Source organism: Trichophyton rubrum (genome assembly GCF_000151425.1).
Source record: "Trichophyton rubrum CBS 118892 genomic scaffold supercont2.1, whole genome shotgun sequence".
Classification (NCBI taxonomy): domain Eukaryota; kingdom Fungi; phylum Ascomycota; class Eurotiomycetes; order Onygenales; family Arthrodermataceae; genus Trichophyton; species Trichophyton rubrum.
In genome coordinates, this window is record NW_003456428.1 from 2,733,718 (window position 1) to 2,761,442 (window position 27,725).

General features: G+C 47.2%; 12 protein-coding genes across 16 annotated transcripts; 8 read left to right on the forward strand and 4 right to left on the reverse strand.

Moving 5' to 3' along the window:
* Positions 1-589: 589 nt before the first annotated feature.
* TERG_01041 (uncharacterized protein) lies at positions 590-3,641 on the reverse strand (the record flags this gene model as incomplete). Its single annotated transcript, XM_003239008.2, has 2 exons — positions 590-1,389; positions 1,454-3,641. The coding sequence occupies 2 exons, from the start codon at positions 3,639-3,641 to the stop codon at positions 590-592; spliced, it is 2,988 nt and encodes a 995-aa protein (XP_003239056.2).
* A 454-nt stretch (positions 3,642-4,095) lies between these two features.
* On the reverse strand, positions 4,096-8,554 carry TERG_01042 (uncharacterized protein; the record flags this gene model as incomplete). Of its 3 annotated transcripts, XM_047749226.1 has the most annotated exons (6): positions 7,079-8,554; positions 6,882-7,009; positions 5,856-6,809; positions 5,603-5,778; positions 4,978-5,541; positions 4,096-4,921 (listed from the first exon to the last, which is right to left on the reverse strand). In XM_047749226.1, the coding sequence occupies exons 3-6, from the start codon at positions 6,267-6,269 to the stop codon at positions 4,096-4,098; spliced, it is 1,980 nt and encodes a 659-aa protein (XP_047605313.1). In that variant the 5' UTR covers positions 6,270-6,809; positions 6,882-7,009; positions 7,079-8,554. The 3 variants fall into 3 exon arrangements, with proteins under 3 accessions (XP_047605313.1, XP_047603660.1, XP_047605314.1); XM_047747696.1 differs by having other exon boundaries at positions 5,856-8,554; XM_047749227.1 differs by having other exon boundaries at positions 4,978-5,778; positions 5,856-8,554.
* An 84-nt stretch (positions 8,555-8,638) lies between these two features.
* TERG_11667 (uncharacterized protein) lies at positions 8,639-10,686 on the forward strand. Its single transcript, XM_047750746.1, has one exon. The coding sequence runs from the start codon at positions 10,317-10,319 to the stop codon at positions 10,662-10,664; it is 348 nt and encodes a 115-aa protein (XP_047605315.1). The 5' UTR covers positions 8,639-10,316; the 3' UTR covers positions 10,665-10,686.
* Positions 10,687-12,330: 1,644 nt separating this feature from the next.
* TERG_11668 (uncharacterized protein) lies at positions 12,331-12,736 on the forward strand (the record flags this gene model as incomplete). The annotated part of the gene is made up of 2 exons (XM_047750747.1): positions 12,331-12,654; positions 12,734-12,736. The coding sequence occupies 2 exons, from the start codon at positions 12,331-12,333 to the stop codon at positions 12,734-12,736; spliced, it is 327 nt and encodes a 108-aa protein (XP_047605316.1).
* TERG_11669 (uncharacterized protein) lies at positions 12,737-13,156 on the forward strand (the record flags this gene model as incomplete). The annotated part of the gene is made up of 1 exon (XM_003239011.2): positions 12,737-13,156. The coding sequence occupies one exon, from the start codon at positions 12,737-12,739 to the stop codon at positions 13,154-13,156; it is 420 nt and encodes a 139-aa protein (XP_003239059.2).
* Positions 13,157-13,367: 211 nt separating this feature from the next.
* Positions 13,368-17,163, reverse strand: TERG_01045 (threonine-tRNA ligase). Of its 2 annotated transcripts, XM_003239012.2 has the most exons (5): positions 16,536-17,163; positions 16,181-16,445; positions 15,549-16,124; positions 14,759-15,473; positions 13,368-14,690 (listed from the first exon to the last, which is right to left on the reverse strand). In XM_003239012.2, the coding sequence occupies exons 1-5, from the start codon at positions 17,117-17,119 to the stop codon at positions 14,536-14,538; spliced, it is 2,295 nt and encodes a 764-aa protein (XP_003239060.1). In that variant the 5' UTR covers positions 17,120-17,163; the 3' UTR covers positions 13,368-14,535. The 2 variants fall into 2 exon arrangements, with proteins under 2 accessions (XP_003239060.1, XP_047605317.1); XM_047749228.1 differs by having other exon boundaries at positions 13,368-15,473.
* TERG_01046 (H/ACA ribonucleoprotein complex subunit 1) lies at positions 16,570-18,218 on the forward strand (the record flags this gene model as incomplete). 2 transcript variants are annotated; one of them, XM_003239013.2, is made up of 4 exons in its annotated part: positions 16,570-17,480; positions 17,559-17,707; positions 17,769-17,914; positions 17,975-18,218. In XM_003239013.2, exons 1-4 carry the CDS (start codon positions 17,411-17,413, stop codon positions 18,216-18,218), a joined length of 609 nt encoding a protein of 202 aa, XP_003239061.1. In that variant the 5' UTR covers positions 16,570-17,410. The 2 variants fall into 2 exon arrangements, with proteins under 2 accessions (XP_003239061.1, XP_047605318.1); XM_047749229.1 differs by having other exon boundaries at positions 16,570-17,707; positions 17,769-18,218.
* Positions 18,219-18,742: 524 nt separating this feature from the next.
* On the forward strand, positions 18,743-19,196 carry TERG_11670 (uncharacterized protein; the record flags this gene model as incomplete). Its single annotated transcript, XM_003239014.2, has 4 exons — positions 18,743-18,809; positions 18,879-18,936; positions 19,012-19,049; positions 19,114-19,196. 4 exons carry the CDS (start codon positions 18,743-18,745, stop codon positions 19,194-19,196), a joined length of 246 nt encoding a protein of 81 aa, XP_003239062.2.
* A 23-nt stretch (positions 19,197-19,219) lies between these two features.
* TERG_11671 (CDP-diacylglycerol-serine O-phosphatidyltransferase) lies at positions 19,220-19,857 on the forward strand (the record flags this gene model as incomplete). The annotated part of the gene is made up of 2 exons (XM_047750748.1): positions 19,220-19,399; positions 19,489-19,857. The coding sequence occupies 2 exons, from the start codon at positions 19,220-19,222 to the stop codon at positions 19,855-19,857; spliced, it is 549 nt and encodes a 182-aa protein (XP_047605319.1).
* A 158-nt stretch (positions 19,858-20,015) lies between these two features.
* On the forward strand, positions 20,016-20,456 carry TERG_11672 (uncharacterized protein; the record flags this gene model as incomplete). Its single annotated transcript, XM_047750749.1, has 1 exon — positions 20,016-20,456. One exon carries the CDS (start codon positions 20,016-20,018, stop codon positions 20,454-20,456), a length of 441 nt encoding a protein of 146 aa, XP_047605320.1.
* Positions 20,457-21,822: 1,366 nt separating this feature from the next.
* TERG_01048 (uncharacterized protein) lies at positions 21,823-24,665 on the forward strand. The gene is made up of 4 exons (XM_003239015.2): positions 21,823-22,412; positions 22,546-23,191; positions 23,273-23,730; positions 23,803-24,665. Exons 2-4 carry the CDS (start codon positions 22,870-22,872, stop codon positions 23,827-23,829), a joined length of 807 nt encoding a protein of 268 aa, XP_003239063.1. The 5' UTR covers positions 21,823-22,412; positions 22,546-22,869; the 3' UTR covers positions 23,830-24,665.
* A 1,059-nt stretch (positions 24,666-25,724) lies between these two features.
* TERG_01049 (uncharacterized protein) lies at positions 25,725-27,540 on the reverse strand (the record flags this gene model as incomplete). Its single annotated transcript, XM_003239016.1, has 2 exons — positions 25,725-27,328; positions 27,399-27,540. 2 exons carry the CDS (start codon positions 27,538-27,540, stop codon positions 25,725-25,727), a joined length of 1,746 nt encoding a protein of 581 aa, XP_003239064.1.
* Between the last annotated feature and the right edge of the window lie 185 nt (positions 27,541-27,725).

Consider the following 27,725-nt stretch of genomic DNA (forward strand, 5'->3'; position numbering starts at 1 on the left):
GTGCGGCATCAAGAATAAGCGAATGTTCCATGTTTATTATATGTAAAGTTCTTTCACTGTTAACAATTTTGGGGAATTTTGTTCCCCTCTCCGTTATGTTACTCAGTGGGATGAGAACTGCCTACCTCAATGATAATATTAATTAAATATAAACCCCTAGAGTTCAAGTCAATTATGTCACAAAGATCAAGCCTTGCTACATTGCTAAAATCATTTGTCTTTACTAATTTACAACAGGGTGTGGTTGTCTGGGAGATGAGAGGGAGATGGGGAGAGATGAGAGTAAATGAAAACAAAACAGCCATCGCTTCGCCAGATAGAAGGGTGTACAACATAATGGCCGCATATGGATTTCCCATTTTGATATGCTTTCCGAACGAACACTTCTACTAACACCTCAAACATCAATGATATATAGGAGATAGAAAAATGGCAAAGATTTAAAACATTACACCCAAACAAAGGAAAACAAAGGATTACAAATAGAATGGATGCGAAGGGTGAAGGGTGGGGTGAGCTAGATAGTACATGTATACGGAAGGGAGCGGGCGAGGAAGGTATTCCAATCAAGAAGATAGATCAGGGGTATTTAAGCAGGCGGTGATGAAGGTTTGTTGTCCTTAGTTTCCGCATCGTCGGCCTTAGGCGAACCAGTCAGAGTCTCAGCTGGTGGCGGTGGTTGTATCTTCCCACCAGTTCCATCAAAGTACTTAGCAAACTCTCCGGATTCAGGGTAAGGTCGCTTGCCAAGCAATCGGATCATATCATCGCGACTAAGTACTTCTTTGGAGAGAAGCTCTTCAGCAACTAAACCAACTTCGGCTTTCTTCTCAGTTAAGAGGTCACGGCATTGCTTGTATGCCTCATCAACAAGACGCCGAACCTCCATGTCAATATTCCGGGCGGTCTCTTCCGAGAAAGGTTTGTGGAGCTGCTGCTGGTCCTCTTCGAAATACACTGTTCCAATCTTGGGGGACATTCCAAATTTGGTAACCATGGCAGTGGCCAAGCGAGTAACTTTGTTGAAGTCATCGCTAGCTCCGCTCGTCACAGTGTCGAAGTGTAGCTCCTCACTAACACGTCCACCAAGCGTCATGGCCATGCGGTCCATGAGTTGGTGTACATTCATAAGATAAGTATCACCCTGTGCTGGGAGGTACTGAGCGTAACCTAGAGCTCCCTGACCGCGAGGAATGATCGAAACCTTTAGGAGCGGGTCTGCGTATTTGAAGTACCAACCACATATAGCGTGGCCAGCTTCATGGTAAGCAACAGTGCGCTTCTCTTCTGGTGATAACACAAGCGACTTTTTCTCCAAGCCCCCAACAACTCTCTCAATTGCTTGCTCGAAATGTGACATAACGACATGATCTGCATGCATGCGGGCAGCTATAATTGTTTGTTAGATTTAATTCGAGCATCGTAAAGAAATAGAAGAGTACTTGCAACATACCAACTAATGCCGCTTCGTTGACACAATTTGCGATATCAGCACCAGAGAATCCAGGAGTTAATGCGGCTAGTCGTCCTTTTAGGTATTCGATGTCCTCCTTTGTGACGATCTTCTTCAAGTGAACGCCGAAAATCTGCTTTCGTCCATCCATTGTAGGCTTATCGATAGCAATATGTCGGTCAAATCGCCCAGGACGCATCAATGCCTTGTCCAACACATCAGGTCTATTTGTGCCAGCTAGGACGACAACCTGCTCAGAAGTGTTGAATCCATCCATTTCAGTGAGTATTTGATTGAGAGTGCTTTCACGTTCATCATTCCCACCACCAAAGTTGGATTTCGATCTTGACTTTCCGATGGCATCAATTTCGTCAATGAAGATGATACATGGGGTGTTTTTTCGAGCAGTAGCAAATAGGTCGCGAACACGGGAAGGGCCAACGCCAACGAACATCTCCACGAATTCAGAGCCGCTGACGCTGTAGAAGGGAACAGCGGACTCGCCGGCAGTCGCCTTTGCTAGTAGAGTTTTACCGGTACCTGGCGGCCCAGAAAGAATAGCTCCTCGAGGTATTTTCGCACCTAGCCTCTGGAACTGTTCCGGCCTCTTGAGGAAGCTGACGAACTCCATGATTTCTACTTTGGCTTCATCCATACCAGCGACATCTGCGAATTTTGTCTTTACATCAGTCTCATGGTTGAATTTCCTGGCTCGGCTCTTTCCAATGCCAAATATTCCACTCTGGCCACCGCCTCCTGCACCACCGGCCCTTCTTGATAACCAAAAGAATGAACCGATGAGGAGTAGAGTGGGTCCAAAGGATAACAAAGTAGCTAGCCATGGAACTTCATCGGCATATGCGACTGGAATCCGCTCTGAGCTAGGGATGTTTAGTTCTCGGTGAGCGTCATCCAGGCGTCTCTCAAAGGCTTCGACAGAACCTATTGTGAAGTAGTAGTGGAAGCTCATGTTGGTGGCTGGCGACTCGGGATATAACTTAGCAACCGCATCTCGGTCCAACTCAACTCTTACTTTGCTGCGGTTGACGACAGTGAGTTTCTCAACCAAGCCTTTGTCGAAAAAGGTATTCCTAAATTCCTGCCATGTAATATCTCGTGACGATTCGCCAGGGAAAATACTTCGGTAGACATAGTAAGAGATGAAAGCAGCAATCAAGAAATTTCCGGCGTCGAACTTAAAGTCCATTATCCTAAACTGGGGCCCCTTTGGCTGGTCCTTATCATCATTGCGTTGCCGTTTCTTATCGGATTTTGACTCCTCTTTCGATCCCTCCCTGCTTTCCTCTTTGCGGCCTTCATTGGACTCTTCCTTGGGTTTCTCCTCTGTTGGAGCTTTGTTGTCTTTTCTCTGCTCCTCCGACGAGTTTTTAGAGTGCTCATCGGCAACACTAGAAGCTAACTTCACAGAGTGTTTATTCAGAACCCGCACAAGCTTCGCCGCGTTTGACAGGCTGATATGTTTTGACTCTCTCACTTCTTCCAGAGCATTTTTGACCTCTTCTGGCAAGCCCTCACGCTTGATGACTTCCGCAGCCGTGTCAATAAGCTTCGCCTGCGATTTAGGTAGGTTCACCTTAAGCTGGTCAACGATCTTATCGAACTCCTCTCGCTGTTCCGCATTGAGTGCATAATTCGGCTGGGAGCTTTCGCTTGCTTGACTTCCACTGGATTGACTCTGCGAAGATTGCTTCGCCTGTTTCCCAATATCCTTTTCTCCGTTCTTTTTATCCTTGGGATGTTCCGGGCCACCCGTGCTATTCGTTGCATATGGCCGTGAGCGGTTTGCAACAATGAAGGCCGATAGCCTGGATTGGGGGAGGGAGACAGAAAAAGGTGTGCGCGAGAAAGCCGAATATCCTGCAGCTCTTCTAGAGTACTGAGCGAGGCCGCCGGGGCGCCGTAGGAGTGTGGCCATAGCCAGAGCAGAGCACGAGGGAGGCAGGCAATCTATCAAATCAGTTACGGTTCTAGAAACCAGCTCCCAAAGAACAAAGCCACAATCCACAAAGCAACTCTTAGAGACGACTAAAGAGCTGCCTCTCGCTAAACAGAGGGGAAATAGAGAGCGAGGTTGATGTAAGAGCGAGATGAAGTCGAGATGATTGCCAAATCGGTTGAGCTTCGCAAGTTGTTCCTGTTCCGAATTTTTCGCCAGCTGCTGACTCATCACTGATCAGGGTTCGGGCGATGATTTGGGCCGTTCGGACTTAAGCGGGTTTTACCAGGCTGACATAGTTGATGATATAAAATAAAGATAGGAAACATAACACAGCTGGGAGCGAGAAGAAGGTGAAGATGAGATGAGAATTCATTTGTTAGCTAGTATCTACGATTATGTATTCACTACGTACTCCCGCATTAATATTCCTATCCACCCATGCTCGAATATACCAGGCATCAAAATATCACCAGGGGAAATTCCTCGAAGGGATGCACATGAGGCCGGCCTTCCAGAAGCCAATGATCCCTTAAAAGACAACAGCAATCAAACCGAAAAGAAAATAACTCCTTCATGGCCCATACACCTACGCTAGCGGGAGACAATAAACCGCTCCATATAGAAAATTCAAGCCCATAGCATTGTGTTGAGTGAGCTCCCCGGGTAGGTGGGACAACTTTTATTACTCTGTAGCCCCATTAGCAAATGGAAAGCCATTCGACATGTCCGCCCAGTCCCATTCAAGGGTCATTGGCATCTGCCATAAATCTTGTGGGACAAAAGGCTGCTGGAAGGAGGAGACATCCAGGGGCATTGACTCATTAGGAAGCTGTTGGTCGACGCTGAACATTCCAGGGTTGACGTTTAACCCAGGGCCACCAATGATATCGTTTAGCTCCTGGTTAAATCTTGCGGTATTCTTCAATTGTGCGGCTGAAATATCCTCATTTATCACTGTATCAAATGCGTTCTGTGACGATGTCTGAGGTGATGGGAATGTACTTGAGGATGCGCTTGATATGTTATTATTAATGTGTGCCGGGAATGGTGAAGTAAATGGCTGATGTTGGGCGTTTGATACTGTGGGATTCTCTGTCATCTGTGTCTGAGGACGCTGGGTATCCTTATCGTTGACATGCGGCGTTATGTTAGACTCCTTCTGTTGTTGTTGTTGTTGTTGTTGTTGTTGTTGTTGTTGTTGCTGCTGCTGCTGCTGCTGCTGCTCTTGTTGCTGCTGCTGTTGTACATCACTTGTCTTTCTTTTACGCCTTGATTGACATTCTTTCTCGGCTCGATCTAAAGCCACCTTCGCTATTCTTTCGAATTCGCTGCAGACGCTAAGCATACGTTTGACACTACCATTTGATTCATCAGTAGCGAGCATTGAGAGGAAGTTAACCACAAGGTTCATTAATTTAACGTCCGATCGAGCTCTTGCATCAAGCGGATTTTGTAAGATATTGGCAAAAAGTGTTACCAAGGATGATATAGGGAAATAGAGGATCAACCTACAATATTAGTTTCCTGTATCTTAGCGGAAGGTATTTTTAGATATATTACTCACCATACACAAGCAAAATCGCCCTGCGGAATGTACTTAATCAGGTTAATCGAAGCTCGAGCAGCTGAGACACAGAGTATAGCAGACGAAAACACCCGAGGGTTCAATGGTCGAGCATTTAGTCCTTGTATGGCGTAGTTTGAAAGACGACTTGTCCAATACCCGTGATGAACGGACATTCGATGTATAGTCGTCAGGCAATTGTAGTATGCGAAATGAAGAACAACGATGGGCAAGATCAGAGGCCTGTGAGTGGTTTTTATTTCGTGTTCCGGCCTGAAATCTATAGGAATGCTATTCTTCCATTCCTCAAGTTCATGATCCAACTCGCCAATAGTGTTGAGAAGCTCACCGTCGGACTGTCGAGATGCTTTGGTCGAATACAATTGTCTATAAACCCTGCTCTCAATAGTTGCGAATATGCACATGAGACGGAACAGGTTGATTTTCCCTTTGTTATCCGAAAGAGGAACATTGCCGATGTTATCAGGGGGATCTTCACTGGGCAGCTCTACATTCATATCGTCATCATCTTGTACAGGAGGACGACCGGATCGGAGACAGATGCTTTTAACAATGTTAGTAATTGTAAAAACTTTCATGAATCTTAACATTATCGTATGCTTACTCTTTATCTAGGATATAGGCGATCCAGAAGACACGCTTCCGTTGTTCAAGCTCCACGGGGTTTAGACCAAAGCCTGAACAGCGCTTATGTAGACCTATACTGTGAGAGAGACGGATTCCGGCTGCAACAAGGAAGAAGGAAGGTTGAGGATTTGGTGTTCCTTGAAGAAATAATGCCTATAGGATCCCATAAGTGTCAATTAAAGGCATGAAAAAAAAAAAAAAAAAGAAAGAAAGAAAGTGTAAATTCTTACCATTCCAAGCAAAGCCTGTACACTTAGGAGGTCTGTATTTCTCATGGTAAGCTCTGTAAGCACGCCCATGGCATTTTTCAGGTAAAGCCACGCCTTTTTGTCTTCTTCCTGTGGAGCAAGGTTGCTCATTACCCGTAACCTATGGGCGATTGCCAAAGCAACGTTGATGCTAGCCCACCATCCAGAGCCTTCGTAGGGATCTCTTGAATATTGCTTCTCAACTAGATGCATAAAAGTAGGCTCGTGGAAAAGAGGGAATATACAATTGAAATTTTCAAAATAATCCCTGAAGAGAGATAGCGCCTCTTCCTTAGGTGGTAAAGGTTTGAAAACCCGACGGGCAAATATGTCGCTGAATATTTCTGGTTTCCAGTAAATCCATTTGTTATCATCCACACATGCAGATGAGATCATATGTTGGAAAGAGGAATCGCCCGTTTTCTCATTTACCCACTGGATGCCCTTGGGTGAGAATATTGAGAACCCGGAGGAGGATCCTGTGATGCAAGATTAATAGCTGCCCACAAGGAAAATCGGCCTTGAGTAAAAATACCTATATATCGTGTTTCTCCACAGTTATTTGTAACTAAGGAGCACATCATATCTGAGAGGGAATCAACCTCTGCCTCTGACTCTTTTTGGGAATCCGGGGAGCCTGCAGCTGATGAAGCTCTCGGACTAGCATTCAAGTCACCACGGGGAGTAGAATTCGAAGGCGACACCGACGAGCTCATAAAAGCATTGTAAGTAGGAGGTATGGTCGATGCCTTGGGAGGTTGCGGCTGTTGCTGTTGCTGTTGCTGTGAGGTCGGTGACGCTGCTCTGTCTGCCAATCTTTTCTCCAGTACTCCTAGATCGGTCTTTCTAGCATCAGTCTCGGACAAAAGACCAGACAGCCGAAGTAATGATTCCATACGGCCTAGTCGGTTCTCGAGGCCTTCAATGTACTTTGCCCTAATTCATGAGTCACTCTAGATTAGACAATAGCTCCAGTCGAAAATGCTAATATGTTTAAGGAATTCGTACCCTTTGGGGGGATTTCGTTTCTTTTCCACTTGCGTAAAAATGCACTCGGACTTGTAGTTTATGCAATGCGAACATTTTGGCATTTTCCCATCACACTTTATCTTCTTCTTCCTGCACATATCGCACGCCTATAGGTAGACAGTATAGGTATTAACTCGAAAATCCCGTAATCCAGAGTGATAGGGCAGTCTACATACTCTAGCAATCCTCCTCCTTTTTGCATCGTTATTATCTTCCGCGAAAGCTGTTCCAGGGTGTGATGATGTAAGGGGAGAACCATCCGAGTTGGAGGCCCCAAACGCTTGCGGCATTTGATTGGCATTTGAGCCGCGGTTATCGAATGTGGTGGCATCCATATCTCCTCCTGTCATGTCCATTACAGCTTAGGAGCTTTTTTTGCGGGGAGCCCAGGCCGCAACGTTTTCGAAGTAGAGGCACCGCCGTTCGTGGTGTTCGGAAGCTGTGCCCAAGGCTGCACGAGCTATCCGGCCGAGCCTATCAAACACCAGGGGTTGGATCAGGAGTCAAGATACCGAATAAATTGGTCCGATGCACCCAAAAGCTGTGGTATAAGAAAGCTGCGACTTCGTCTCTCTGAATGCTTGTGGCGGATAACGGGCTAGGAAAATGTCTGCCTGCTTATTAATAAGGATACGCTGCACAGGAGAGGGAAAAGTACATCAGGTAATTGGCAATAATAATGCATTGTATGTCGTAGCATATCACTTGCGCGCACCGCGACTTACTCCCTGGTTTTGTTGCTGGAAGATGGCTGCTCATCCTCCTCTCCGCGAGTCTTGACTGATGCCTTGCAGCTTTCAGCGGCGGCGATAGCAGCCTCGAGGCGTCGATAAGGCACGTGAATATGACTAAGCCACTTAAGTAACTGAGGTCCTCCTGTTAAACTACGAGGGTCAACTTCTTCCACCATCCATTAACATTATTCGTATCAAACTAGAACCAACTCGTTATACGGTTCGTTCTGGCTGCCATCATACGAAATGAAAAAAGTGTGAATGAGAATCGCCGAGTCAGAGCAACGCAAAGGAGAGCCCTTCGCGCTTCCGGGGTCTTCGGCCTGCGCCTCACCCCCCTGTAACTAACTACAGGGTTTACAGCATTCCGTCTATATAGACATTGAGGCAACTTGATGGCCCCGATTTTTTTAATTGGTCCACACGGACGGACAAACGGTTGAACCTCCTCCGGCAGTTCGAGGGGGATTGCTGCAGCGGAGAGGCGGGATGTTCTAACTCCGACTTCCTCAGCCGTCTCGCCATGCCGCTACGGAGTACGTTTCTGGTCAACTGTGCGAGGGGATATTTCATGTTACAAACTAGCCGGCAGCCTAGTTCAAGCTATTTCAAGGTTGAAGCACCACGCCGGTCCGCTTGATATTATGTGAAGCCGCGTCATAACAACCCTGGCGTCACTCGGAATCCTTCCAGCGCCAATAACGCACCCAAAACGAGACAGATGCTCCTTGCATCATGCGACTCGCTATTTTTTCGCCCATCGATAACAAACTAGCTCGACTTCAGGGGGTTAGATATAAGCTTAACTAGCTTAGCGAATGTTTTAATGTCTGCTGGCTTCCCCAGAGGGGCATGGCTTGGTGTCATACTCTCTTTCTACTGGCCAGGAAATGCTCTTTAGCTATTGGCTCAGATTTTCCCCCGAGCTAATTATCCGATTTCTATTGGTTAAGATATAGTTAATTTTTTAAATGTATTGCGGCCTACTTGGCCATCCAAAGGTTGAGGAAATAGTTATACGAATTGATTAATAAGCCGTCTGCCTTTCTGCGCAAGTCTCAATTATAGAAAGATTGTAAATATCCCCGGGTTTCTGCTAGGGGAGATGCTGCCAAAGAGCTACCTTCTTGACAAGTATAAAGACTACCCGGTTCATATTTCCTGCCAGCGCACGAAAAATCAGCTAGTAATTACTGATTAACCGATGGTTGCGAAGTATTCTCAAATCAGGTTATGGCAGTTACTTACCTCGGTCTATAGTAAGGCAACATTGCTAGCAGAATCTTTCCCCTAGAGGACTAACTACGCAGATCACCTTTGACCTTGCCCCCGTTTGTCTTTGTCCGTTGAATGAATATGACCAATTCAACAGCGGCACCTCTGACAAGCCTCAGGTTCTTATTGACATCCAACCACGACCAGACTGTGACCGGCCTGTTTCAATGACAGCTGTTGGAAAAAGCGAGGTGCTCAACCTGAGCCTGGGTCCCAGAACCTGGGTTCCTTCTCTCTACTATGTTCAAGAATCTGGCCACAACCATGCGAAGTAGCCCGTTGACACGCCACTCCTGGTAACAGTCATAAACCGCAGTCGACTAGAACTCGAGCCAACTAGCTGTAGAGTCCTGTGATATTCGGTATAAGTTATTTCAAACCTTATGGTTGTAACGTGGGTAACCCACCGAGGAATATATTGTCAGGAAGTTCAGAGGATACTGTGGCATCAAGCTAATGTTCTCCCCAATATTCACTTGGGTGCTAGCGTCAGAAGGAGCCTTGTATGAGATCTGCAGAGATGAAAGATCCCTCTAAATCCCGGAACTTATATTAACCTAAACACTCCATGATTGGCTTCCAATAGCACTGTAGTGCGGCTATATAAGCACATTCAGTCAAGAAGGAGCCTTTCGGGCAGCTTTGATAGTTATCCTGTGGCTACATCCAAAATTTTGCCTACTACTTCCAATAAAACCAATATTGGAATCGAGTAGGAGATTTCTCAGGCTACATCCACCTATTTTTGATGGCCGGTGGCCGAGTCTCCACAAAACCTAGAGAAAGATCAATTTTATTAACTAATCAACTAGTTATACATAACTAACTAACTAGTAACGTCAAACATATCCAAAGCCATTGTTAAGATACAGTTTACACCTGAACTTCCACTTAACCGGAAGACTTCCAATACATTTCACTTCACTTTAACTAGTTAATGATTATGTTAAAGGGAGGAGACACGGGAATGATTTACTGAATGAAAATATGATTAGTTGAGGTAATATAAACGGATATCGTATTTAAACCCAACCTGTTGGGATCTGCACAAAGTTATATCTCGCGTTATAGGTCATTAGAAGATGTTCAATTCCCCGCTAACTAACCAACTAACTAACTAGTTCGAATTCTTGAAGGTAGTTCAATTAGCTAAGCCTATTAGCTAACCATGACCAGCAGACTTTTTATTGCCATATCAAATGCATGGAAGCTAGTGGACTCTCATTTTTGGCCGAACAGCAGAGTCGGGAGTCGGCATATATTTGATTTGCTTTTTAACTACTCCACGGATATTTAGTTGGCCAAATTGCAACGAGAGAAAAAGTCATAAACAGCTTGGAAATAACAGCAGGGTTAACCGAGTATACATGTTTGTGTGCTAACAATATATAGGTGTTGATAAAGCATGCAGTATATCAAGCAGATCTGGGACTTCAGTTTAATATCTCAACCCAGCCTGAGAGCTCCAGGTGTTAATTTAAAAGCCAAAGCCTGGTTACTCATCGAGGTTATCCTTGAGCTGCTGGAACATGGCGATATTCACGGCAGGCGCTTCTTCCTTGGTAATATCCGGGTTGACCTCGATATCAGCGGTAGCCCATACTCTATGGGAGTTTTTCTGAGCTGCTTCTCTGAGAGTTTTATCGGTTGCATTGAATTGAGCTGGAGTTTGATACGGCGAAGAGTCTTTCCATCCTTCTTGAGCTCCTCTCCCCAGTCCAACCTCACTCCTAACCTCCTGTCATCGATTTGATTTCTAGGGGGGGTTGCCCGAGACCCTGCCTCTCCGACTCCTTTTGCTAACTTCCACGCTTGTGATGGTTTTTCGATTAAAAAGTTCTCCATCCGAGATAGGGCTTTCAAGATTTTTCCCCGGACCATGATGATGACTGGATAAACTAGTTAGTTGACTAACTAGTGGGGTTCCGGTGGAAGTTAATCAGTTAGTTAACTCGTTGGTGTTTGGAATAGAAACCGTCGATTGTCGTGAAGTATCCGAAGCTATAGATTTAATCAGCACTATAATCATTGGGAAGGTGGTATAAACTGAATGCAAACTCACTTAACAAAGGCCCTTATTCAGATGATGACTTGTGGTTTAAATTGTGATATTTTTTGAGGGAAAAATCGACCATCAGCCCGCCTTGATATGGCACTCCGGCAGTGCGGAGCTAAGGCATGTCTACTTACAGGGAGGGTGACCATCCAGTGAAATGAGAAGCACCGGGGTTAGTTAACTGTTCCTAGCTGGTTATGCACACCCCTGCAAGATGTCAAGAGTATGGCTGCATTTGAGAGAAGCCAATAGCCTCGTATATTACATGTTGGGGCCGGAGTTTGCTTGACAGATGATTTGAGCTCATTTGCTGCCTTGAGAATCTGGGTGCTCTAATGCAAGGCGACTTGCATAAATGTAAGAGTGTTACTGCGAGGCTATGATTCGGGGCAGAGTACACGGAGAGTGTGCGGTTGATTACCCAATAACTAGCAGGTGTACTGGCTACATTTGGTCCTCTAGGGTAAACGGATTATCATCTATTTGCTTTTCTGAAATTGTCACGATAGGCGTTATCAGAGATATATTTTAATCTACCTCCTCCGTACCTCCTCTGTACCAGGTCATCTATAACTAATAGCTACCTCTGTAGGAAAGCTGCAGAGTAACTAAGTAGTTACCCCGATAGTTAGAACTTTTAGATTGAACCCTCGATACCACACTTAGTTAACTAAGAAGCACTTCCGATTAGAATTTCTGAACAGGGCTAACCCCTGCTACCCTTTTTTCTAACGCTCCATGAAGCAAAAATCATGCAGCAGCGAAATGGGAGTCGTTTGTATCAGGCGCTAACTATTTGGTTAGCTAGTAAATTGATACCCCATATCTTGGTAGGAATCTTACTAGTTAATCGGTCATCAAGGCATACACATAATTCATGCTAGATACTCCGTAGTCGAAAATAATAATGCAACAGCCTTGACAATTTCATAGCCTGATTTATTATTATTTTTTTTCGGTGGATATTGGAATTATCGGAACCCTGGTAATTGTGGATGTTGCTTAGCAACTAGTGGACCCAAGCAACAACCTGAGAGGTAACCATGCTAGCCTATGTAAGTTAGTTACTTATGTACGGAGTAGTAAGCTAGTTAACTTTGGTCAATTTGTTCCTTATGCTTCTCAAATGACACTGGGAGAAAAATAACAGTTACGCGGTAACTAACTAATTAATTATTGGAATCTTCGGCGCTTTGCGAATACATTATTCTGTTTGCGTTCGATTTTGCTTGTCTTCATTTCTTTAGATACCATGTTCTCAAAAAACCCAGGCCATCGAACCCGCTTCAGTCGGTTCTTCACCAAGGCCATACGGAAAATGGCTACTCAGAAGGGTGGGTAATCTCCAAACCTACATTTTAACATGAACAGAGCAAACTATGTTAAACTAGATTGGAACTCGACTGAGAGCTTTTTCAATTATACCCGAGGGCGTTTTGTTGTCAACGAGGCAGAGGAGATGCGGCAGAGACATGTGCGCTTTGATATGAATGAACTGGCTCGGTTGGCTGCAAATACCGTTGGTGCAAAGGAGGTTGTCAATATCAAAAAATGCGCAGATGGCCTTTTCAACAAAGCCTTCGTTTTCACCTTCGAGGATGGAAAACAAGTAGTTGGGAAGGTTCCCAACCCGATTGCCATTACTCCCCATCTCACAACTGCTAGTGAAGTTGCAACTATGGAGTTTGTATGCCTACCAATCCAATGACGTGATATCATCAAGTTGAAACCTTATGCTGACCTCTCTGTCTTTATTCATGTTTAAGTAGATGAGAACTGTGCTTAAGACCCCCACTCCACAAGTCCATGCATGGAGCTCCAGAGTTGATGATAGCAAAAATTCTGTGGGAGCTGAATTCATCATCATGGAGAAGATTTCAGGCATTCCATTGGGAAAAGTCTGGGAGCGTCTCTCAGGAAGCGACAAGATGAAGGTTCTAATCAACATCTTCGAATATCAGAATGAATGGGCGTCTGTTGCATTCTCAAGATTCGGAAGTCTATACTACTCAGGAGATGTAGACACCCTGCCTGCGGACTATCTTTATATCGACAAGAATGGGAATCAAGTCAATAACCCTAGATTCGTCGTAGGACCAGCTTCACACAACGAATGGTTTATACACGGACGGGATTCCATTAGCTGTGATAGAGGGTCCTGTAAGCATTCATGCCTGTTTCCCCCTTAATATTTGGTGTATTTACTAATTTCATCTAGGGAATACAGTGGTTGACTATAGGAAGGCAATCGCCCATCGAGAGATCACGGCTTCTCGGTCATTACCATTCCCGAGACAGACCTTGTTGATTTACGGCCCCCGTCCACTCTACTTACCAACTGTTGAGAAAAAAGTTGCAGCTTTGAAGTGCTCTTTGCAGTCTTTGGAGACTTTTCTCCCTGAGGATCCAGCTCTTCTCCGGGGCCATCTCTGGCACACTGATTTCCACCATGAAAACATATATGTGAACCCAGAGAAACCTACTGAAATAACTGGAATTATTGACTGGCAATCAACCCCGATAACGCCACTATTCGACCAGCCCTTAGACCTTCCATTTGTGAACTATGATGGCCCAGATATCGGTGAAAATCTCGAAATACCTGTGTTGCCTGACGATTTCCAATCAATGCAGGAGGATGAAAAAAAGAAAGTCCACAAGAATTACATGGATAAGTCTGCTGTGGTTGCATGGCGTCTTCTTCTGAAGCACAAGAACCCGGCGTATTACAGAGCTGTCTTGTTTAAGCATACCCCTATCGGATTGACTCTAGAGCTGTCTCGTCAAGTCTTTACCATCGGAGAGTCCTCTCTTCGCACTATATACGCAGAAATGGGAGAAGACTGGCAGGAGTATGCGCCCAAAGGGTCGGACATGAACCCTGTCCCATGCCCTTTCAACTTTTCACAGGCCGAGATAACAGAGATTGATGAGGATGAAGAGGCCACAGCCAGTAGCACAAGGATCGCAACTCAGATTCAAGAGCACCTGGGACCATTATACCCTCACAAAGGTGTTATTGAACATGAAAACTACGAGGAAGTAAAGAAAATTCTAGGAGAGATTAAGCAGGAGGTCATTGAACATCTGTTCGAATCCACAGATGATATCCAGACATTTGATAGTCAGTGGCCATACAAAGATTAGGTGTCCGTCAATTCGACAAGCAGCTTAGTTGTTATTGGCTATAGAAATACCCAAATTTAGGCTAGACGATGTTACCTGATTCAAAGTGAGGAGGTATTCCACTCATTGACTGTATTGTGCTATATTATGTCGGGTTATATATCAAGAGTAGATAGATTGGCAGGCAAATATTTACAGTTGATTCAAGACTTTGCATCGGAATGCCAGAATGTCTCCTGTTACATTGATTCCAAGCTGTCGCTTCAAAGCTCGGGAGGCAGTTACTGACAGCAAACTCGATACTAATAAATTAGCAGTAAATTCCTAGTATTTTTTCATTTTCTTTTTCTTATCATTTATTAACTCTTTCACGTTTCCCCATCCTGGGACAAAAAAGCCAAGTCATAAAGGCTTTAACTAAAATTTATACAACATCGATTTTCTAGAGTGTATTCTCCAGGCGGCGTTCCTTTCGGAGAGCGCGCAGTTTAGCCCTAGCCTCCTCCAGGGGTACGAGACTGCCCTTGGTCTGTGAACTAGGGTCATCACGGTTACGAATGTTAACTGAGCGAGACTCCTTCTCTTGAGCGCCCACAACTAAAGATTTTGTTAGTACAAATGTTCCCTCCATGTAGAACATAGGATACGAGAGTGTAAAAGCTTACCAAAAATGAAATTATACTGTGCCAGTTGACCATTTCGAATCTTCTTTTGCATAGTGTGGCCGCTAAGGTCAATGTCGACATTCAACTTATCGCCTCGAAGAATCTCCTGAAGTTCTTCGACATAGTCGTTGGCACTGGCCATGACAGGGACAATCAAAATCTGTCGGGGGCTAAGCCAGAACGGCCATTTTCCACCAAAATGCTCTATCAAAATTCCAAAGAAACGCTCAAAGCTTCCAATGATAGCTCTATGGATCACAACGGGTCTAGCTCTGCCTGGGCCTGGGGTAGAGGAATCTGAGGGCTGGGCTTGAGCTGGATTCGAGTCGCCCTCCGCTGGTTTAGCTTCGGCCTTGGACGTAGCTGGAGCAGCAGATTTAGGAACAGTCTCTCCAGTCATGTACTCGAGTTTGAAATTAAGAGGTAGCTGGTAGTCGAGTTGAATGGTTGCACACTGATGTTCTCGCTTCAGAGCATCGGAAATGGTGATATCAATCTTTGGTCCGTAAAAGGCACCATCACCTTCGTCAATTTCCCAGTCTGCACCCTTGAACTTTGTGAGAGCTTCTCGCAATTGAGCTTCGGCAAAGTCCCAGGTCTCGAGCTTTCCGAGGTATTTCTCAGGTCGGGTAGAGAGCTTCAGTTTGAAACTGAAGCCAAACAAGCCATATATGGCGCGGAGGAAATCGAAGAGTCCCTCGATCTCTTCCATGATCTAGTAGAGGGGAAAAGAAGAAATTAGTGATTTCTCCCTAACTGGTCTACGGACAAGTGCAGCCGTCATACATACCTGGTTGTCGGTGCAGAAAATATGAGTGTCATCCTGTTGGAACTTTCTGACTCGAGTCAATCCGTGCAGAGCACCAGATGCTTCGTTTCTATGAAGCACGCCAAAATCTGCCATTCGTAATGGTAGTTCTCGGTAACTTCGCTCTCTATGGCCAAACATGATGCAATGACCAGGGCAGTTCATTGGCTTCAGGGCCCAATCACGTTTTTCAACGTCAAGTTTGAACATGTCATCTTTGTAATGAGCCCAATGGCCTGATTGGCGCCATATACCGACATCATACATGTTGGGAGACTGAACTTCCTGGTATCCTCGTTTCCGATACTCGGTACGGAGTAGTTTTTGTAGGGCATTGAAAATCTTAGTTCCGTTGGGAAGCAGAAAGGGACATCCAGGGGAAACTTCATCGAAGAAGAAGAGTTCTTGCTCCTTGCCTATTTTAAGGTGGTTTCGCTTCTCTGCTTCTTCCAGGAATTTAAGATGCTCTTGTAGCAGTTTCTTGTCTGGGAAAGCTACACCACGTATCCGCTGCAGGGCATCGTTGGTCTGATCACCCAGGAAATAGGCAGAGGAGTTCTGTCTGATGTTAGGAATGGGCCAAAAGTGGCGTTCAATGACATAGAAACGCTCACCTGAGTGATCTTCATGGCCTTAATTTTGCCCGTGTTCTGGATATGGGGTCCTCGGCACAAGTCCACGAGAGTTCCGCATCGATAGACAGTGCTGCTTTCTCCTTCAATAAGATTGTCGATATAGTGCAGCTTATACTTGCTATAGCCAAACATTTTCTTCAGATTCTCCTTTGAAACCTCCAATCTGTCGAAGGATTGTTTTTCTTTGAAGATCTTTGCGGTTTTAGCATCCAATAATGGATAGTCTGCTTGGGTGACAACGCCACTATAAAGAAGATATCATTAACCTCAGCTTCAAGTTGATTTGGTAGGCCAATTGCAATTGTTGGTAAAAGGGGGAGGGGCCATTGCATACCCTTCGGGAATTGCCATATCATAGAAGAAACCCTGAGCAGTGGGAGGACCGTGTGACAGGAGGCATCCATATTGGCATTCACAAGCTTCACCGAGAGCGTGGGCACTGGAATGCCAGAACACTTCTCTACCCTCCACTGAGTCAAAGGGAAGATAACGAATGCGACAATCCCTCTCAAGCGGGCGATCCAAGTCCCAGAGCTCCTTTCCGTCAAGCTTAGCAATAACCACGCTCGAGCTGAGCTCCTTGGGTATATCCTTCAGAAACGAGCCTGGAGTAGAGTGCCATGCCTGCGCAATAACCGTGGATGGTGCACCATCCCCCACTTCCAGCGTCACGGTGATGTCGAACCGAGGCTTGTTCTTGAGTTCCTCCACTTTCTGCTTGTATAGCTGGTCGAACAGCTCATTTCGCTGTATAATGAAATCTGGCAGCGGCCTCTCAGCGGCTGCAAATTTGCCCTTTGGCTTGTCTGCTTTCTGCGGGGCATCCTTCGAGGGGTTGCCAGCGTCCATGGCTGCTGTGCGGTCGGGGAGGGCGGTGTCTTTGGTCGAAGCGCCTGCTGGAGCGCCAGTCTCACTCATACTGCCTCTGTTAGCCCGCGCCGGTCAATCTTTTCGAGTCCTGCTCCTGGTCTCGTGCTGTCTTCTCCTTGATATCGTCAAGCAACTAAACTGTGACTCTTGGAATATAGTGTATAGATAGGGGAGTTAGGGTGCCTCACGTGACACTGAGTCGACTAATTTTAGCCGAGACTTTTTTTCGTTTCTTTTGACAAGCAGATATAAAAAAAAGTCTTCAAGATATCGGACGGCCGATCAGCTCCAACGGCACCAGCGGACGTTTGTTAAGAAGAGAGAAAAGGGAATTGCGCAATGTCGTTTCGCGGGGCACCCAGAGGCCGTGGCACAGGCGCCAACCGTGGAGGGTTCGGAGCTCGCGGTGGTGAGTTGTGCGCTCCATCAATATTACATGCGTAACCAGTTCAATTTAGCTGACAGCAATTACCTTCTTGTGTCTAAGGCCGTGGAGGAATGCAACAGTCGTTTGGGCCACCGGCTACCGTACTAGAGATGGGGACCTTCATGCACTCTTGCGAAGGAGAGATGGTCTGCGAATCGATCAACCCCAAGATTCCATATTTCAACGCCCCGATATATCTGGAGAACAAGGTACAATCGCAGCACTGTTTCCACGCTGGAAAAAGGGATGCTAATTGGAGATCCGATATAGACACCAGTTGGAAAAGTTGATGAAGTCCTAGGCCCGATCAACCAAGTATACTTTACCATAAAGCCTCAGGAGGGAATCGTCCCTACATCTTTCAAGGCCGGTGACAAGTTCTACATCGGAGGAGACAAACTATTACCATTGGAGAAGTATGCGCCTGCGTTCTATCTGATGGCTGTTGATATAATGCAAGCTCACACCTTACCTAGGTTCCTCCCCAAGCCCAAACCACCGCCAGGTGCACCAAAGCCAAAGAAGATCGGAGGCGCAGGCCGTGGAGGCGCTGCGCGTGGTGGTAGAGGAGGATTCTCCCGCGGCGGACGGGGCGGCGCTCCCCGGGGTCGTGGTGGTTTCTCCAGAGGCGGCGCGCGAGGTGGACGAGGTGGAAGCGGTGGATTCTCCCGCGGAGGTGCTAGAGGAGGCTCACGAGGCGGATTCCGTGGACGAGGCTAGAGAGAATCGCATCAGCCGATTTCCCGCTTTTCCTCGCTGGCGTTTAGGAGCATTCTGGATGGGAGTTTGATTCATTCTTTATCATTTAACGATCTCTCTGCTATTTTGGCCTAAAAAAAAGAGCTGTCGGTTCCCGTTCCAATGTACTAATTGTAACATAGAGCCAATTTGCATTCCTCACAGTGTCTTCTTCTACACCTCTTCCTATATACAGTCACAAAAAGAGTGGTGAATATGCTGTCCGGCATGTCGAATCAACTGTGACCAACGGTTTTGCTGCAAGCCAAGGTCAAGCTTTTTTTTTTCTTAGTGCAGGGTAAACTCGCAATATATGACGTCCTTCCATCCAGCCCACATCAACATCATTTCGAACCAAGGACAAACAACTCCCATTCCACCCACCTCGCACTCTCTCCTGCGCAATAGCAGCTATTATTACCCTTCTAGACGTCCCGGGACGTTGAATTCGTTTATATCGGTAATCTAGCTATACAATTCGGCCTCCTGCGACCCAACAATCAGCCATGTCGCGACGAAGCCCTGCAGCGGGCGGCAACGGGCCCGAGAGCTCTGAAACCCCCAAGGATGCCGGTATGGGCCTCGCTATACAAGATACATGCGTTGGAGTGACAGTCTGACTGATATGTTTCCTTTTGCTAGGCCAGGATAAGCAGAAGATACTCCTCTCTGCAGACACAGGCCACTTCAGCTTGATCAGGTGCGCAAACAGCTGGAATATTACTGATGATGACTGCTCTCCCCCCCTTCTAACTCGGCGGTTTGATACTTCTAGGGCCTTGCATCTTGCCGATTTTATTACGGAATTAAATGGTATGTGGTCGCCTCAGTTCTGATACAAGTTGGGCGGGCCCATTGCTGACTGACGGCTTCTTAGGATTTTGCGGAGGCAAGTTTTCGGCAACGATCATCGATCTCGATCACCTAGAGAGTGCCGAAAAAGCCTATAACTATATCTGAAGCTGACCAGAAAATCTCCAGTGATGTCGATATTTTCGTCGTTGAGATACTGCCTGGGTGAATCCCACCAGCATGGAAACATCTGGATGGCCCTTGGTTTCATCCCGTTCGGCCTCTTCTTCGACTTCATGGATGGGAAGGTTGCCAGATGGCGGAAGAAGTCGTCGCTGATGGGCCAGGAACTGGACTCTCTAGCGGATCTGGTACGCATTTCGACAGATACTGAACTTATTTTAAAACCCCTCAGCCAGCCGTGCGCAGAAATTTGTTGATACCTCTAACACTTGACTAGGTCTCGTTTGGCGTTTCTCCTGCAGTGGCAGCATTTTCAATTGGAATCAGATCGCCGGTTGACCACATCCTACTCACGCTCTTTGTTCTCTGCGGTCTCACTAGACTCGCTCGATTTAACGTCACTGTCGCAACACTCCCCAAGGATAAGACAGGGAAGTCAAAATACTTTGAAGGAACCCCCATTCCAACAACGCTAGTGCTTGTGGGAATAATGGCGTATTGGCTGTCTCAGGGTTGGATTTTGGAAGATCTTCCACTCGGTGTAATGCTCCCAGGCACTGCGCTCGAATTTCACCCTGTTGTTGGCATGTTTCTTGTTAGCGGGTGCCTGATGGTAAGCAGATCTATACATATCCCAAAGATATGATAGACTCTACCTGTCGTTTAGTACCTTTTTTGGTTTTGTTAGTATCATTCGCTTTTGTTGTTAAAGAAAAAGAAAGAGAAAGAACTGTTTAGCAATCTGACGAATTTTGATGCACACTTTGGGTGCCCTTTGACCTCGCCGTGACATTGTTTAGTTTTATGAGCAAGCCAGTTAAGTTTCCGGTTTCCAGTCAGTCAGTGTTGGCAAACATGACGCGGTTCTATGGTCTTGATAATCAGATACACCAGTGTCGAAATCCGGATGATAAAGGACTCCATTGGTTAAAACTTCGTGTCCTTTTTCAGTCCTTTTTGTATTCTTTTTTGTGTTTGGTAACAGTTCCCGACTCCGACCTATGTTTAGCCAGAGCCTCGTTTGACAGCAATCCTTCGGCTACTAGCACGAAGAGCCACGGACTTCGGGGCCATACGGAATATTCGCATATCCGCTGTGACAAAATAGCAAAAATAGTCAAAAATATCAACTCTCAGATACAAAGAAGGACAAAACGGACGTATCACCTCAATGTGATGGGCCACAATAACATCCAGGATGGCCCTCGATCTATTCCACGAAATCAGCGATCCAGGGGAGATTAAAGGAGCGCTCTCTGCACGCACAGCGATCTAAACTCTTCAGCCTCGACGACAGGCTGGAGATATGGTTGGGAGCAGGTGCGAGCTAGTATCGGAACACGGGCTTTTGCAGGATGAGCTTTGTTCTAGATCATTCTTGGTAGAATGACTGAGACATATGTTGCCGTATTCCAAAAGCCTCAAAATTATTCTCCGCTGTCTCAGCTGGCTTTTTGACAGCTCAAGCTGTGACCGGAGGTGCGCGGTTTTGAGGATCTTGGGCATCTTCTTTGCGAATTATTGATGCCCTTGCCCAAATGTTTGCCCGCACTCCAGGCTTGCCACGTATCTTGAGCCGTAATCCAGCCATCCACCCATTTCACTGTCATCAACCCGCGCCCTGCATCCGTTACAGGAAAACATGATGCATCAGGCCAAATGTTCCAATTATGGAAATCGAGCACGCCAGCCACAGGGCATAAAAGATGTACTCTGTATGATGCACGCCGATATGCCAGTTGATGACTTAATCGGCCCCCAGTAACGGAGTAACTGCTAGGAGACGAATCATTTCTGGCGCTTGAAAGCGACTACCCCTGCTTAGTCCTGAGTTAAGGGCAAATCACACGATAGCAGGGATCCACGAAGTCTTAGTGTCTTACTTGATGCGCAAGCAAAATAGATTACAGATTTACTATTGACAGGGGAAGTTGGTAGCCACCGGGACCGGCTAGCGCCAAGTCAGCCATAAAATACAGCGCAACAGAGCAAGAAGAATGTCAACAGAAGCAGAAGACAATAGAACAAACATACGTTTGGGGGTGGAGAGGTAACCGCCCGCCCCCAGTGGCGAGAAGCTCCGACACCAGAAAAAAATAAAGAAAGGGGAGACAACGGAAGCAGCGGCCTGGGGATCGTGTTACACTTCCGCTCGTGCTTACGAGACTTGCATGTTATCTTACAGCAGACATGCACGCAAAGAAGACGAGAATGGTTGCTCGCAGGGGTACGCTTTAACCGCAGTTGGACCGACTGGAGGAATCTCCAAGGGTATATGACGGCGAAGAGCAATAACTACTGTTCACTCACCACTGTGCCGTGGATGAAAGACAGTGTAAAAAAAAAAAAAAAAAAGAAAAGAAAAGGACGATCAAATGATGTCCACCATCACTCCGTCATTTTGCATACAACTTTCAAGGCCGATGCTTTCTGCCAGCACAGCGAGCCTTTTCCTTTTGAGATGACATGATACTTTCCCCATACTCCATACTGGGCCTGCGAATATACGGCGAAGGCGACCACCTGGCTGCACCGCCACGGATGGCATATCCCGCCCCTGAAGCACACTAGATGTTACAAGTACCAGTTCCGGGCCAGGATGCAGCAAGCAGCGGGTGTTCCTGGGCCCAGAAACCAATTTCGGGGTCAGAGCGTATTCCCTATGTACCACTAGGACAACTATCGCCTGCGCTTTAACGACCGGCAAAGTTCGCAGGCGCTTCTGATTGGGTTGCACCGCATACCGAGCCTGCATGTGAATGGTGACACCCCTTTTTTCTAGCAGCCCAAGCAGGTACGGCCGCCGTATATGTATATCGAACGGTTCCAGTTCTCCATAAATTACCTGGATATGCATGGTCATAAACGGCAGGGATACGGCAAGTTCTCGCCCAGACACGCACTTCGTCCCTTGCCCAGAGCGAGGCTTCTCCTCTCCTTTCCATCGCTCGTACAACTCCGTCCCTTCTGCCTCCATCTCGCATTCTTCGACAGTCCTTTTTTTTTTCTTTCCCTCCACACTCTTTTTTCCTTAGGCTAGGTTCATCTCGTCGAGCGGCTGCTGATGAGATCGTCTGCTCCAACCACAGTCCTTCAGAGTCCTTGAATGCTAGGGCTCTCTCCTCCCGGTTACTCCGTCAATTTCACACTCTCTTAAACGTCAAGTCAATCAATTTTTTTCGATTGCGTGGTTTTTTTGAGGTTCGTCCATCTCATCAACTTCCCCTTCTCACCCACCCCCTCTCCCTCAACCCGACGTACCAGCAACCCATATGAAGCCATCTTCCGAATGAAAGCCCGATAACTTCGGCCATACTAACACTGTGTATCGCAGGCGTCCTCGTAGGTGGTGCATACAGATACACACATCTTGACGTACGAATTATTTCATCGGTGCCGACCTGTCACTGGGCGTACGGACCGGTATCCTCAGGAGGACGCTGGAAAGGAGATGTTTTCAAGTCGAATATAAAACATCAACTCATTGATATCCACCCAGGGCATTCCGGCCAACCATTCTCTGATATCGACCGTCCCAGACTCGGCGTCTCGCTTGACATCCATTTCTTTATATACAAGTCGACCCTCCCCTTCATCCACAGGGGTAAAAAAAATTATTATTATTTTTTTTTTTTTTATCAAGAATCAACCTGTAAATATGAAGATATATACGCCCAAGGCCGTCATGGCGGTGGCCTTCCTACTGAGTTCGAGCCTGTCATGCGTTGAAGCGAAACTCGATGAAAGCCTCAAGGGATGCTACAAAGGTTCCGGAAGTTTGAAGGACATGGGGCCCACCAAATACCAGAGCACAGGAGCTTGTCGAGACTTATGCACCCAATCTCAGAACGCAGTATTTGCGCTTCATGACACTGACCGATGCTCTTGCGGTGATAAATATCCTCCAGAGAGCCTGAAGGCCGCATCTACAGATAAAACCTGCGTTCTCGTCAACTGCCCTGGCTTTGACAAAGATAAATGTTCGTCCATCCTGCTTCTACCTTTCCTTTATATTTTCTGGTTTATGGTGCGGACAAATGACTAAATTGATGGCATTCTAGGTGGTGGAAAGAACAGCTTTGCAGTCTACCTGACCGGTCTAGTCGATGACCCGGCAACAGAGGGCGGCGCAGACGACGGCGATGCCACGAAGACATCGTCGACTCCTCAGCCAACAAGCAGCGAGGGAGGAGGACACACGATCATCATCACTCCTAGCAGCAAGCCTGCCCCGTCAGGCCCCAACAAGGCTGGAATCGCCGCCGGTGTAGTCGTCGGCGTCGTGGCCATCGGCGCCATCATCGGGGGTGTCATCTTCTTCCTCAAATACAGAAAGCGACAAAAGGTAGTTGATGAGTACCGTCGCAACCAGACAATCAACAACTTCGTCGCTGGAGGGAAACCGTCGTACAGCCAGAGCTCGGCGGATTCACGACTAGACCCAAGCATGACATCTCAGCGCCGCCAGAGCAACGGCAGCATTGCTGACGACCAGGACTTCTCACGGCGGGTTTTGAAGGTACATACTATCATCCGTCTTTCCCCCACCTGCTTACGGTTCCCCTTGGGCTAATAGTTGCATCATCTCCAGGTCACCAACCCGGATGGAAATTACTAAATATACCCACGTCGATATACGTTCATCAAGGCCGCCTCCTACTGCCTCTGCCTTTCCTTCTCCTTTTTGTCTGGGGGGAGCGCTCCCCATTCTAATTGATCGCGACTTGTCGATACTCCTGATTAAACCCGATTATTAACGCCCGTGTATATTTCCGTTCCCTCGCCGTCGCTTACACTTGTACCTCAGCCCCCGTTCCCCGACCTGTATTTTCAGCTTTGACCTTACGACCCAAAACTAACCTCCACCTTGTGATTCCTTCTCGGCGTTATACCACGTTCGCACAGTCTTTTCGGAAAGGAGGGGAGTTTTGTGGACGTATACTCCTTTTTTTCATCTCCTTTTTCTTGTCTGTACACCCTCACTCTCACTCCTTCCCTACCGCAGACGAGTACGGGATAAGCAAAGCAGACGTCTGGGGGTGAATTTGAAGTCTTCCAAATGAAATGACCAGTCAAAGTGTCGTCCTTCCAAGCTCCTCTATTTTCCTTATGCCCATTTTTTCTGTTCTCCTTCCTGCTCCTCTGTTGGACGTGTGCTATGATCCATATCTCTCGTGGCCTGCCATATTCCCGAACTCTTGTTATATCTCTCTTATATCTCTTTACCTACATATCTTCTATCTCCTTTCCCCCCCTCCCCCTCCGTCTTCCTATATACCTTCTACTATGTATGCATCTGGGCGTTACTGTGTATTATTCCTCACCGGCTTCCTATATACATCTCTTATTTTTACTAAGTTGACGTCTTGGACGACTGGCTCTCTCTTACCCCCGTTTTATACCGTACATATATATACATACTATTATTACTATATGGTCTATCTGTCTGCCTTCTATGATTATCTGTCTACTCGTCCTGCTCATGTTTATCCCTGGTATTAAATTAATACGTCCCAGCTGCCCCTCGACGTCCATTGGGCCATTTTCGCCCTTGCCGTCGATCAGAGCATGGAGATCACACCCGTAGCGCTTCACATGTCCACTTTTCCTCCCATTCATCTTGCTCCGTTGGAGTCATTTGACAGTTGTCTCGGCATCTGGATACAAGAGCAAGAAAAGAAGACAGGCGAAGTCAAGAGAAGACAAAGGGGTGGGAAAAAAAAGCAAAGGCTCGTCGTGTATATCGCTAACTGGCCGATACGTATCATATTCCGGGCGCTCACCTCCTCTGCCGCAGGGCACCCTCTCTCTCTCCCGTTGCCTAACGCCGCCCATCGCTCGTGTGTATCAGATTAAGCTCTGGTAATCCCCATTCTATTTACTCGGCAGATGCTTGAGGTTAGTAAAAAGAAGGGAGGAATTCAGCTCCGATACTCAATATACGAAAGGCGAGAAATGCAAGAGGTGGAGGGGTGTGTTGAAAGGCCAATATCAAACTTGTTTATTGTTGAGATCCAGGGGCAGCCGCTCAAATAGTCAAACCCTCTGGGAGGACAAACGGGCTGTGAGCCAGGGGTCGACGGAGCACTCGCCGGCCCTGTCGTATGGGTGCAAACAAAGTAGTCGAGGCCTTGTGCCGTCATACCTTGCCTGCAGTCGATTGTTCTGCAGTGGAATGGGTGCTTATGCGCTGGCCGTGTCACAGTCCCTCACTTTGTGCATGTAGACACGGCACTCATTACTCTGACCTCAATAATGGGGCCTCAAGCTTGTATCCTGTACTACCCCAGCTTCTGGGGTAAGCTACTGATGATACTGGGGCGAGTCTCATGGACGAAAGGAACTGTAACTGAGGTAACTAACTAACGAGGCTTTTTTTTTTTTTTTTTTTTTTAAAAAAAAAAAAAAAAAAACTATCTGAGATTGATATCTATGGGAACGAGCAATGCTAGTTTTGGGTAGCTAGTTAGCTACTTGTTAACAGGTGTAAAAAAAGGATATAAAACAAAAATGCTACATATTATCGTAATACTTCCAAAAGACGCCCATGCAACTAGCAACGACCAAATCTAACATCTTTAGACCCTCGTCTTCAATGATTAGTTTGCCCAGCTTAGCGCTGTTGCCGCGTAGACCTCCGCCAGCCCGTTCGCGCGCAAGACTTAGATCTAACTCTCCGACCCAGGGGGAGCTCTTGGTTGGGCTGCTATTTTGGTCACTCGAGCTGGACGGCCGGGGCAGTAAGGTTGGCAGGTTGAACCGTATTTCAGCTACTGTTGTAGTTGTGGCTGAGGATGGCGATGTCCCTGCAGCTCCTGGGATGGTATGCTTGCACTTTAAAGTCCTTCCGTTGGCAGCAGTGACAAAGTTACAGTAACCGTTCCAAATGGACAGAAACTGGTAATGTCCGTTAGACTTTTGAGGGTACTTGTTGGCCTTGGGGGAGGAGAGATTGAACATCTCGCCGTGAGATGAGGGCTGGTGTCTATGGTGAGACGACAACTGCGGTGGCTGCCAGAGCTTAAGGAGACGGGTGAACTTGACAGGGCCTGCCCCGCGGCCTGTATCTGACATATCCTCTACCTCTCGGGACATATTCGATGACATGCTTTGCTGTGGGGGCCGTGCAGTGTCCGAGCGGCGCGCAGCGGCAGGAAGCTTGATGCCTAGACTCTCAAATGACATTCGAGACGTATCAACTGCGAATTTCTGATAGCCAGGCGTGGTGATTTCAACTTTGATAGAGCCGTCTTGTCTCCCTTCAGAAGGGGAGCTGCCTATGTTATCGATTGTGCCGACGTTCCACTGGCTGCTGTGGGTTGGATCACGTCGTATGAGTGTCAAGTGGAAAGGGGGTGCAGGAGCAGCCTCTCGTGGCCGCTCGTAGCTTTTCCTCGGCCTCAGGGGCAGCGGTGGTTTAGGACCTTCGTCCTCTGGTATGTGTAAGAGACCTCGTTGGCTCTGGGGGCGTGGTGTGGGTTCAGGCTGGAATAACGGCCTCCTGCCGCCATCCCAGCTGGCTCGCACTGTTGTTCCAGAAGTCTGGTCATGCCGACTCTGCAACTGCGGCGACCCTATAGCGGATATTGATGCGGTTACCTGGGCACTCCACCGCCGTGTGTCTTCATCAACAGGCTGAACGGGGAGTGGTCGAGGTGGGAGAATCGGTGGTTGCGGCTCCCACAGAGGCTGGCCGGGCGACCCTGACACGCCGATAGGAGAATGCTCATGCACAGGAGTTACACTCCCTAGAGCTAGATCCTCCTGCTCCCTTTCGCATCTTATATTTGCATTTTGCTCTGGATCTTGGGTTATAAGTTGGGGTCGGGTTGGTAGGGGAGGGGCCGCTTCCTGTTGGGCATTGGCCGCCGTGGATACGCCAGGCACCGGTTTTCTGCGAGTCCGATTCAGGATCGCGAGTTTGCTTGTTTGCGGTATTGGATTCATAGTCTGCTGTTGCTGCTGATGTTGTTGCTGGGTATGCCGTTCTTTTGCTATAGATTCTAGGATTTCTTCGTCCCGCGGCCCTGCCACATGTATGAAGTATAAGGACGCATTTAGAGATTCGGGAGAGAGACTGGACTTTGTCGGCGGTTTCAGCGGCGAGAGAAAGATATCTACGTAAATATTTCGTGTCAGTATCAAGGGTCTCTGAGCTGGCTGCCCGGTGGTTTCGTCCGATCTCACCTTTGCTGCCGGGCACGCGAACAATGTACAGAACGAGCGGCTCCAGCGGCTTCTGCGTTGGATTCCTGGGATACGCCGGCGGGTTCGAGGCGAGGCTGACGATAGACCCCAGCGAACGAGCCTCGACGGGAGCGCCGTCCATCGGTCGTTTGCAGACAGCGCTTGGATGGTGGATGGAATGTCCAGCTGGAGGGGAGTTTGCGATAAGATAGTTATAGCGGAGTTTGTAGGCTTTAACTAGCTGGGTTGGCTGTGGCTGAGGGCGCCTGCAGCCCAACGCGGTCCCAAGGAGCGACGAGAAAGGACAGAATGAGAAGAAGAAGAAGA

Bases quoted from the DNA above. Each gene is read 5' to 3' on its own strand.
- TERG_11667 (XM_047750746.1), top strand. From the start codon at position 10,317: ATGCAGTATATCAAGCAGATCTGGGACTTCAGTTTAATATCTCAACCC.
- TERG_01045 (XM_003239012.2), bottom strand. From the start codon at position 17,119: ATGAGTGAGACTGGCGCTCCAGCAGGCGCTTCGACCAAAGACACCGCC. The intron at 16,446-16,535 runs GTATGCAATGGC...TCTTCTTTATAG, and splicing joins GATATGGCAATTCCCGAAGG to TGGCGTTGTCACCCAAGCAG. The intron at 16,125-16,180 runs GTGAGCGTTTCT...AACATCAGACAG, and splicing joins AGGCCATGAAGATCACTCAG to AACTCCTCTGCCTATTTCCT.
- TERG_01048 (XM_003239015.2), top strand. From the start codon at position 22,870: ATGAAGATATATACGCCCAAGGCCGTCATGGCGGTGGCCTTCCTACTG. The intron at 23,192-23,272 runs GTTCGTCCATCC...ATGGCATTCTAG, and splicing joins TGGCTTTGACAAAGATAAAT to GTGGTGGAAAGAACAGCTTT. The intron at 23,731-23,802 runs GTACATACTATC...CATCATCTCCAG, and splicing joins TCTCACGGCGGGTTTTGAAG to GTCACCAACCCGGATGGAAA.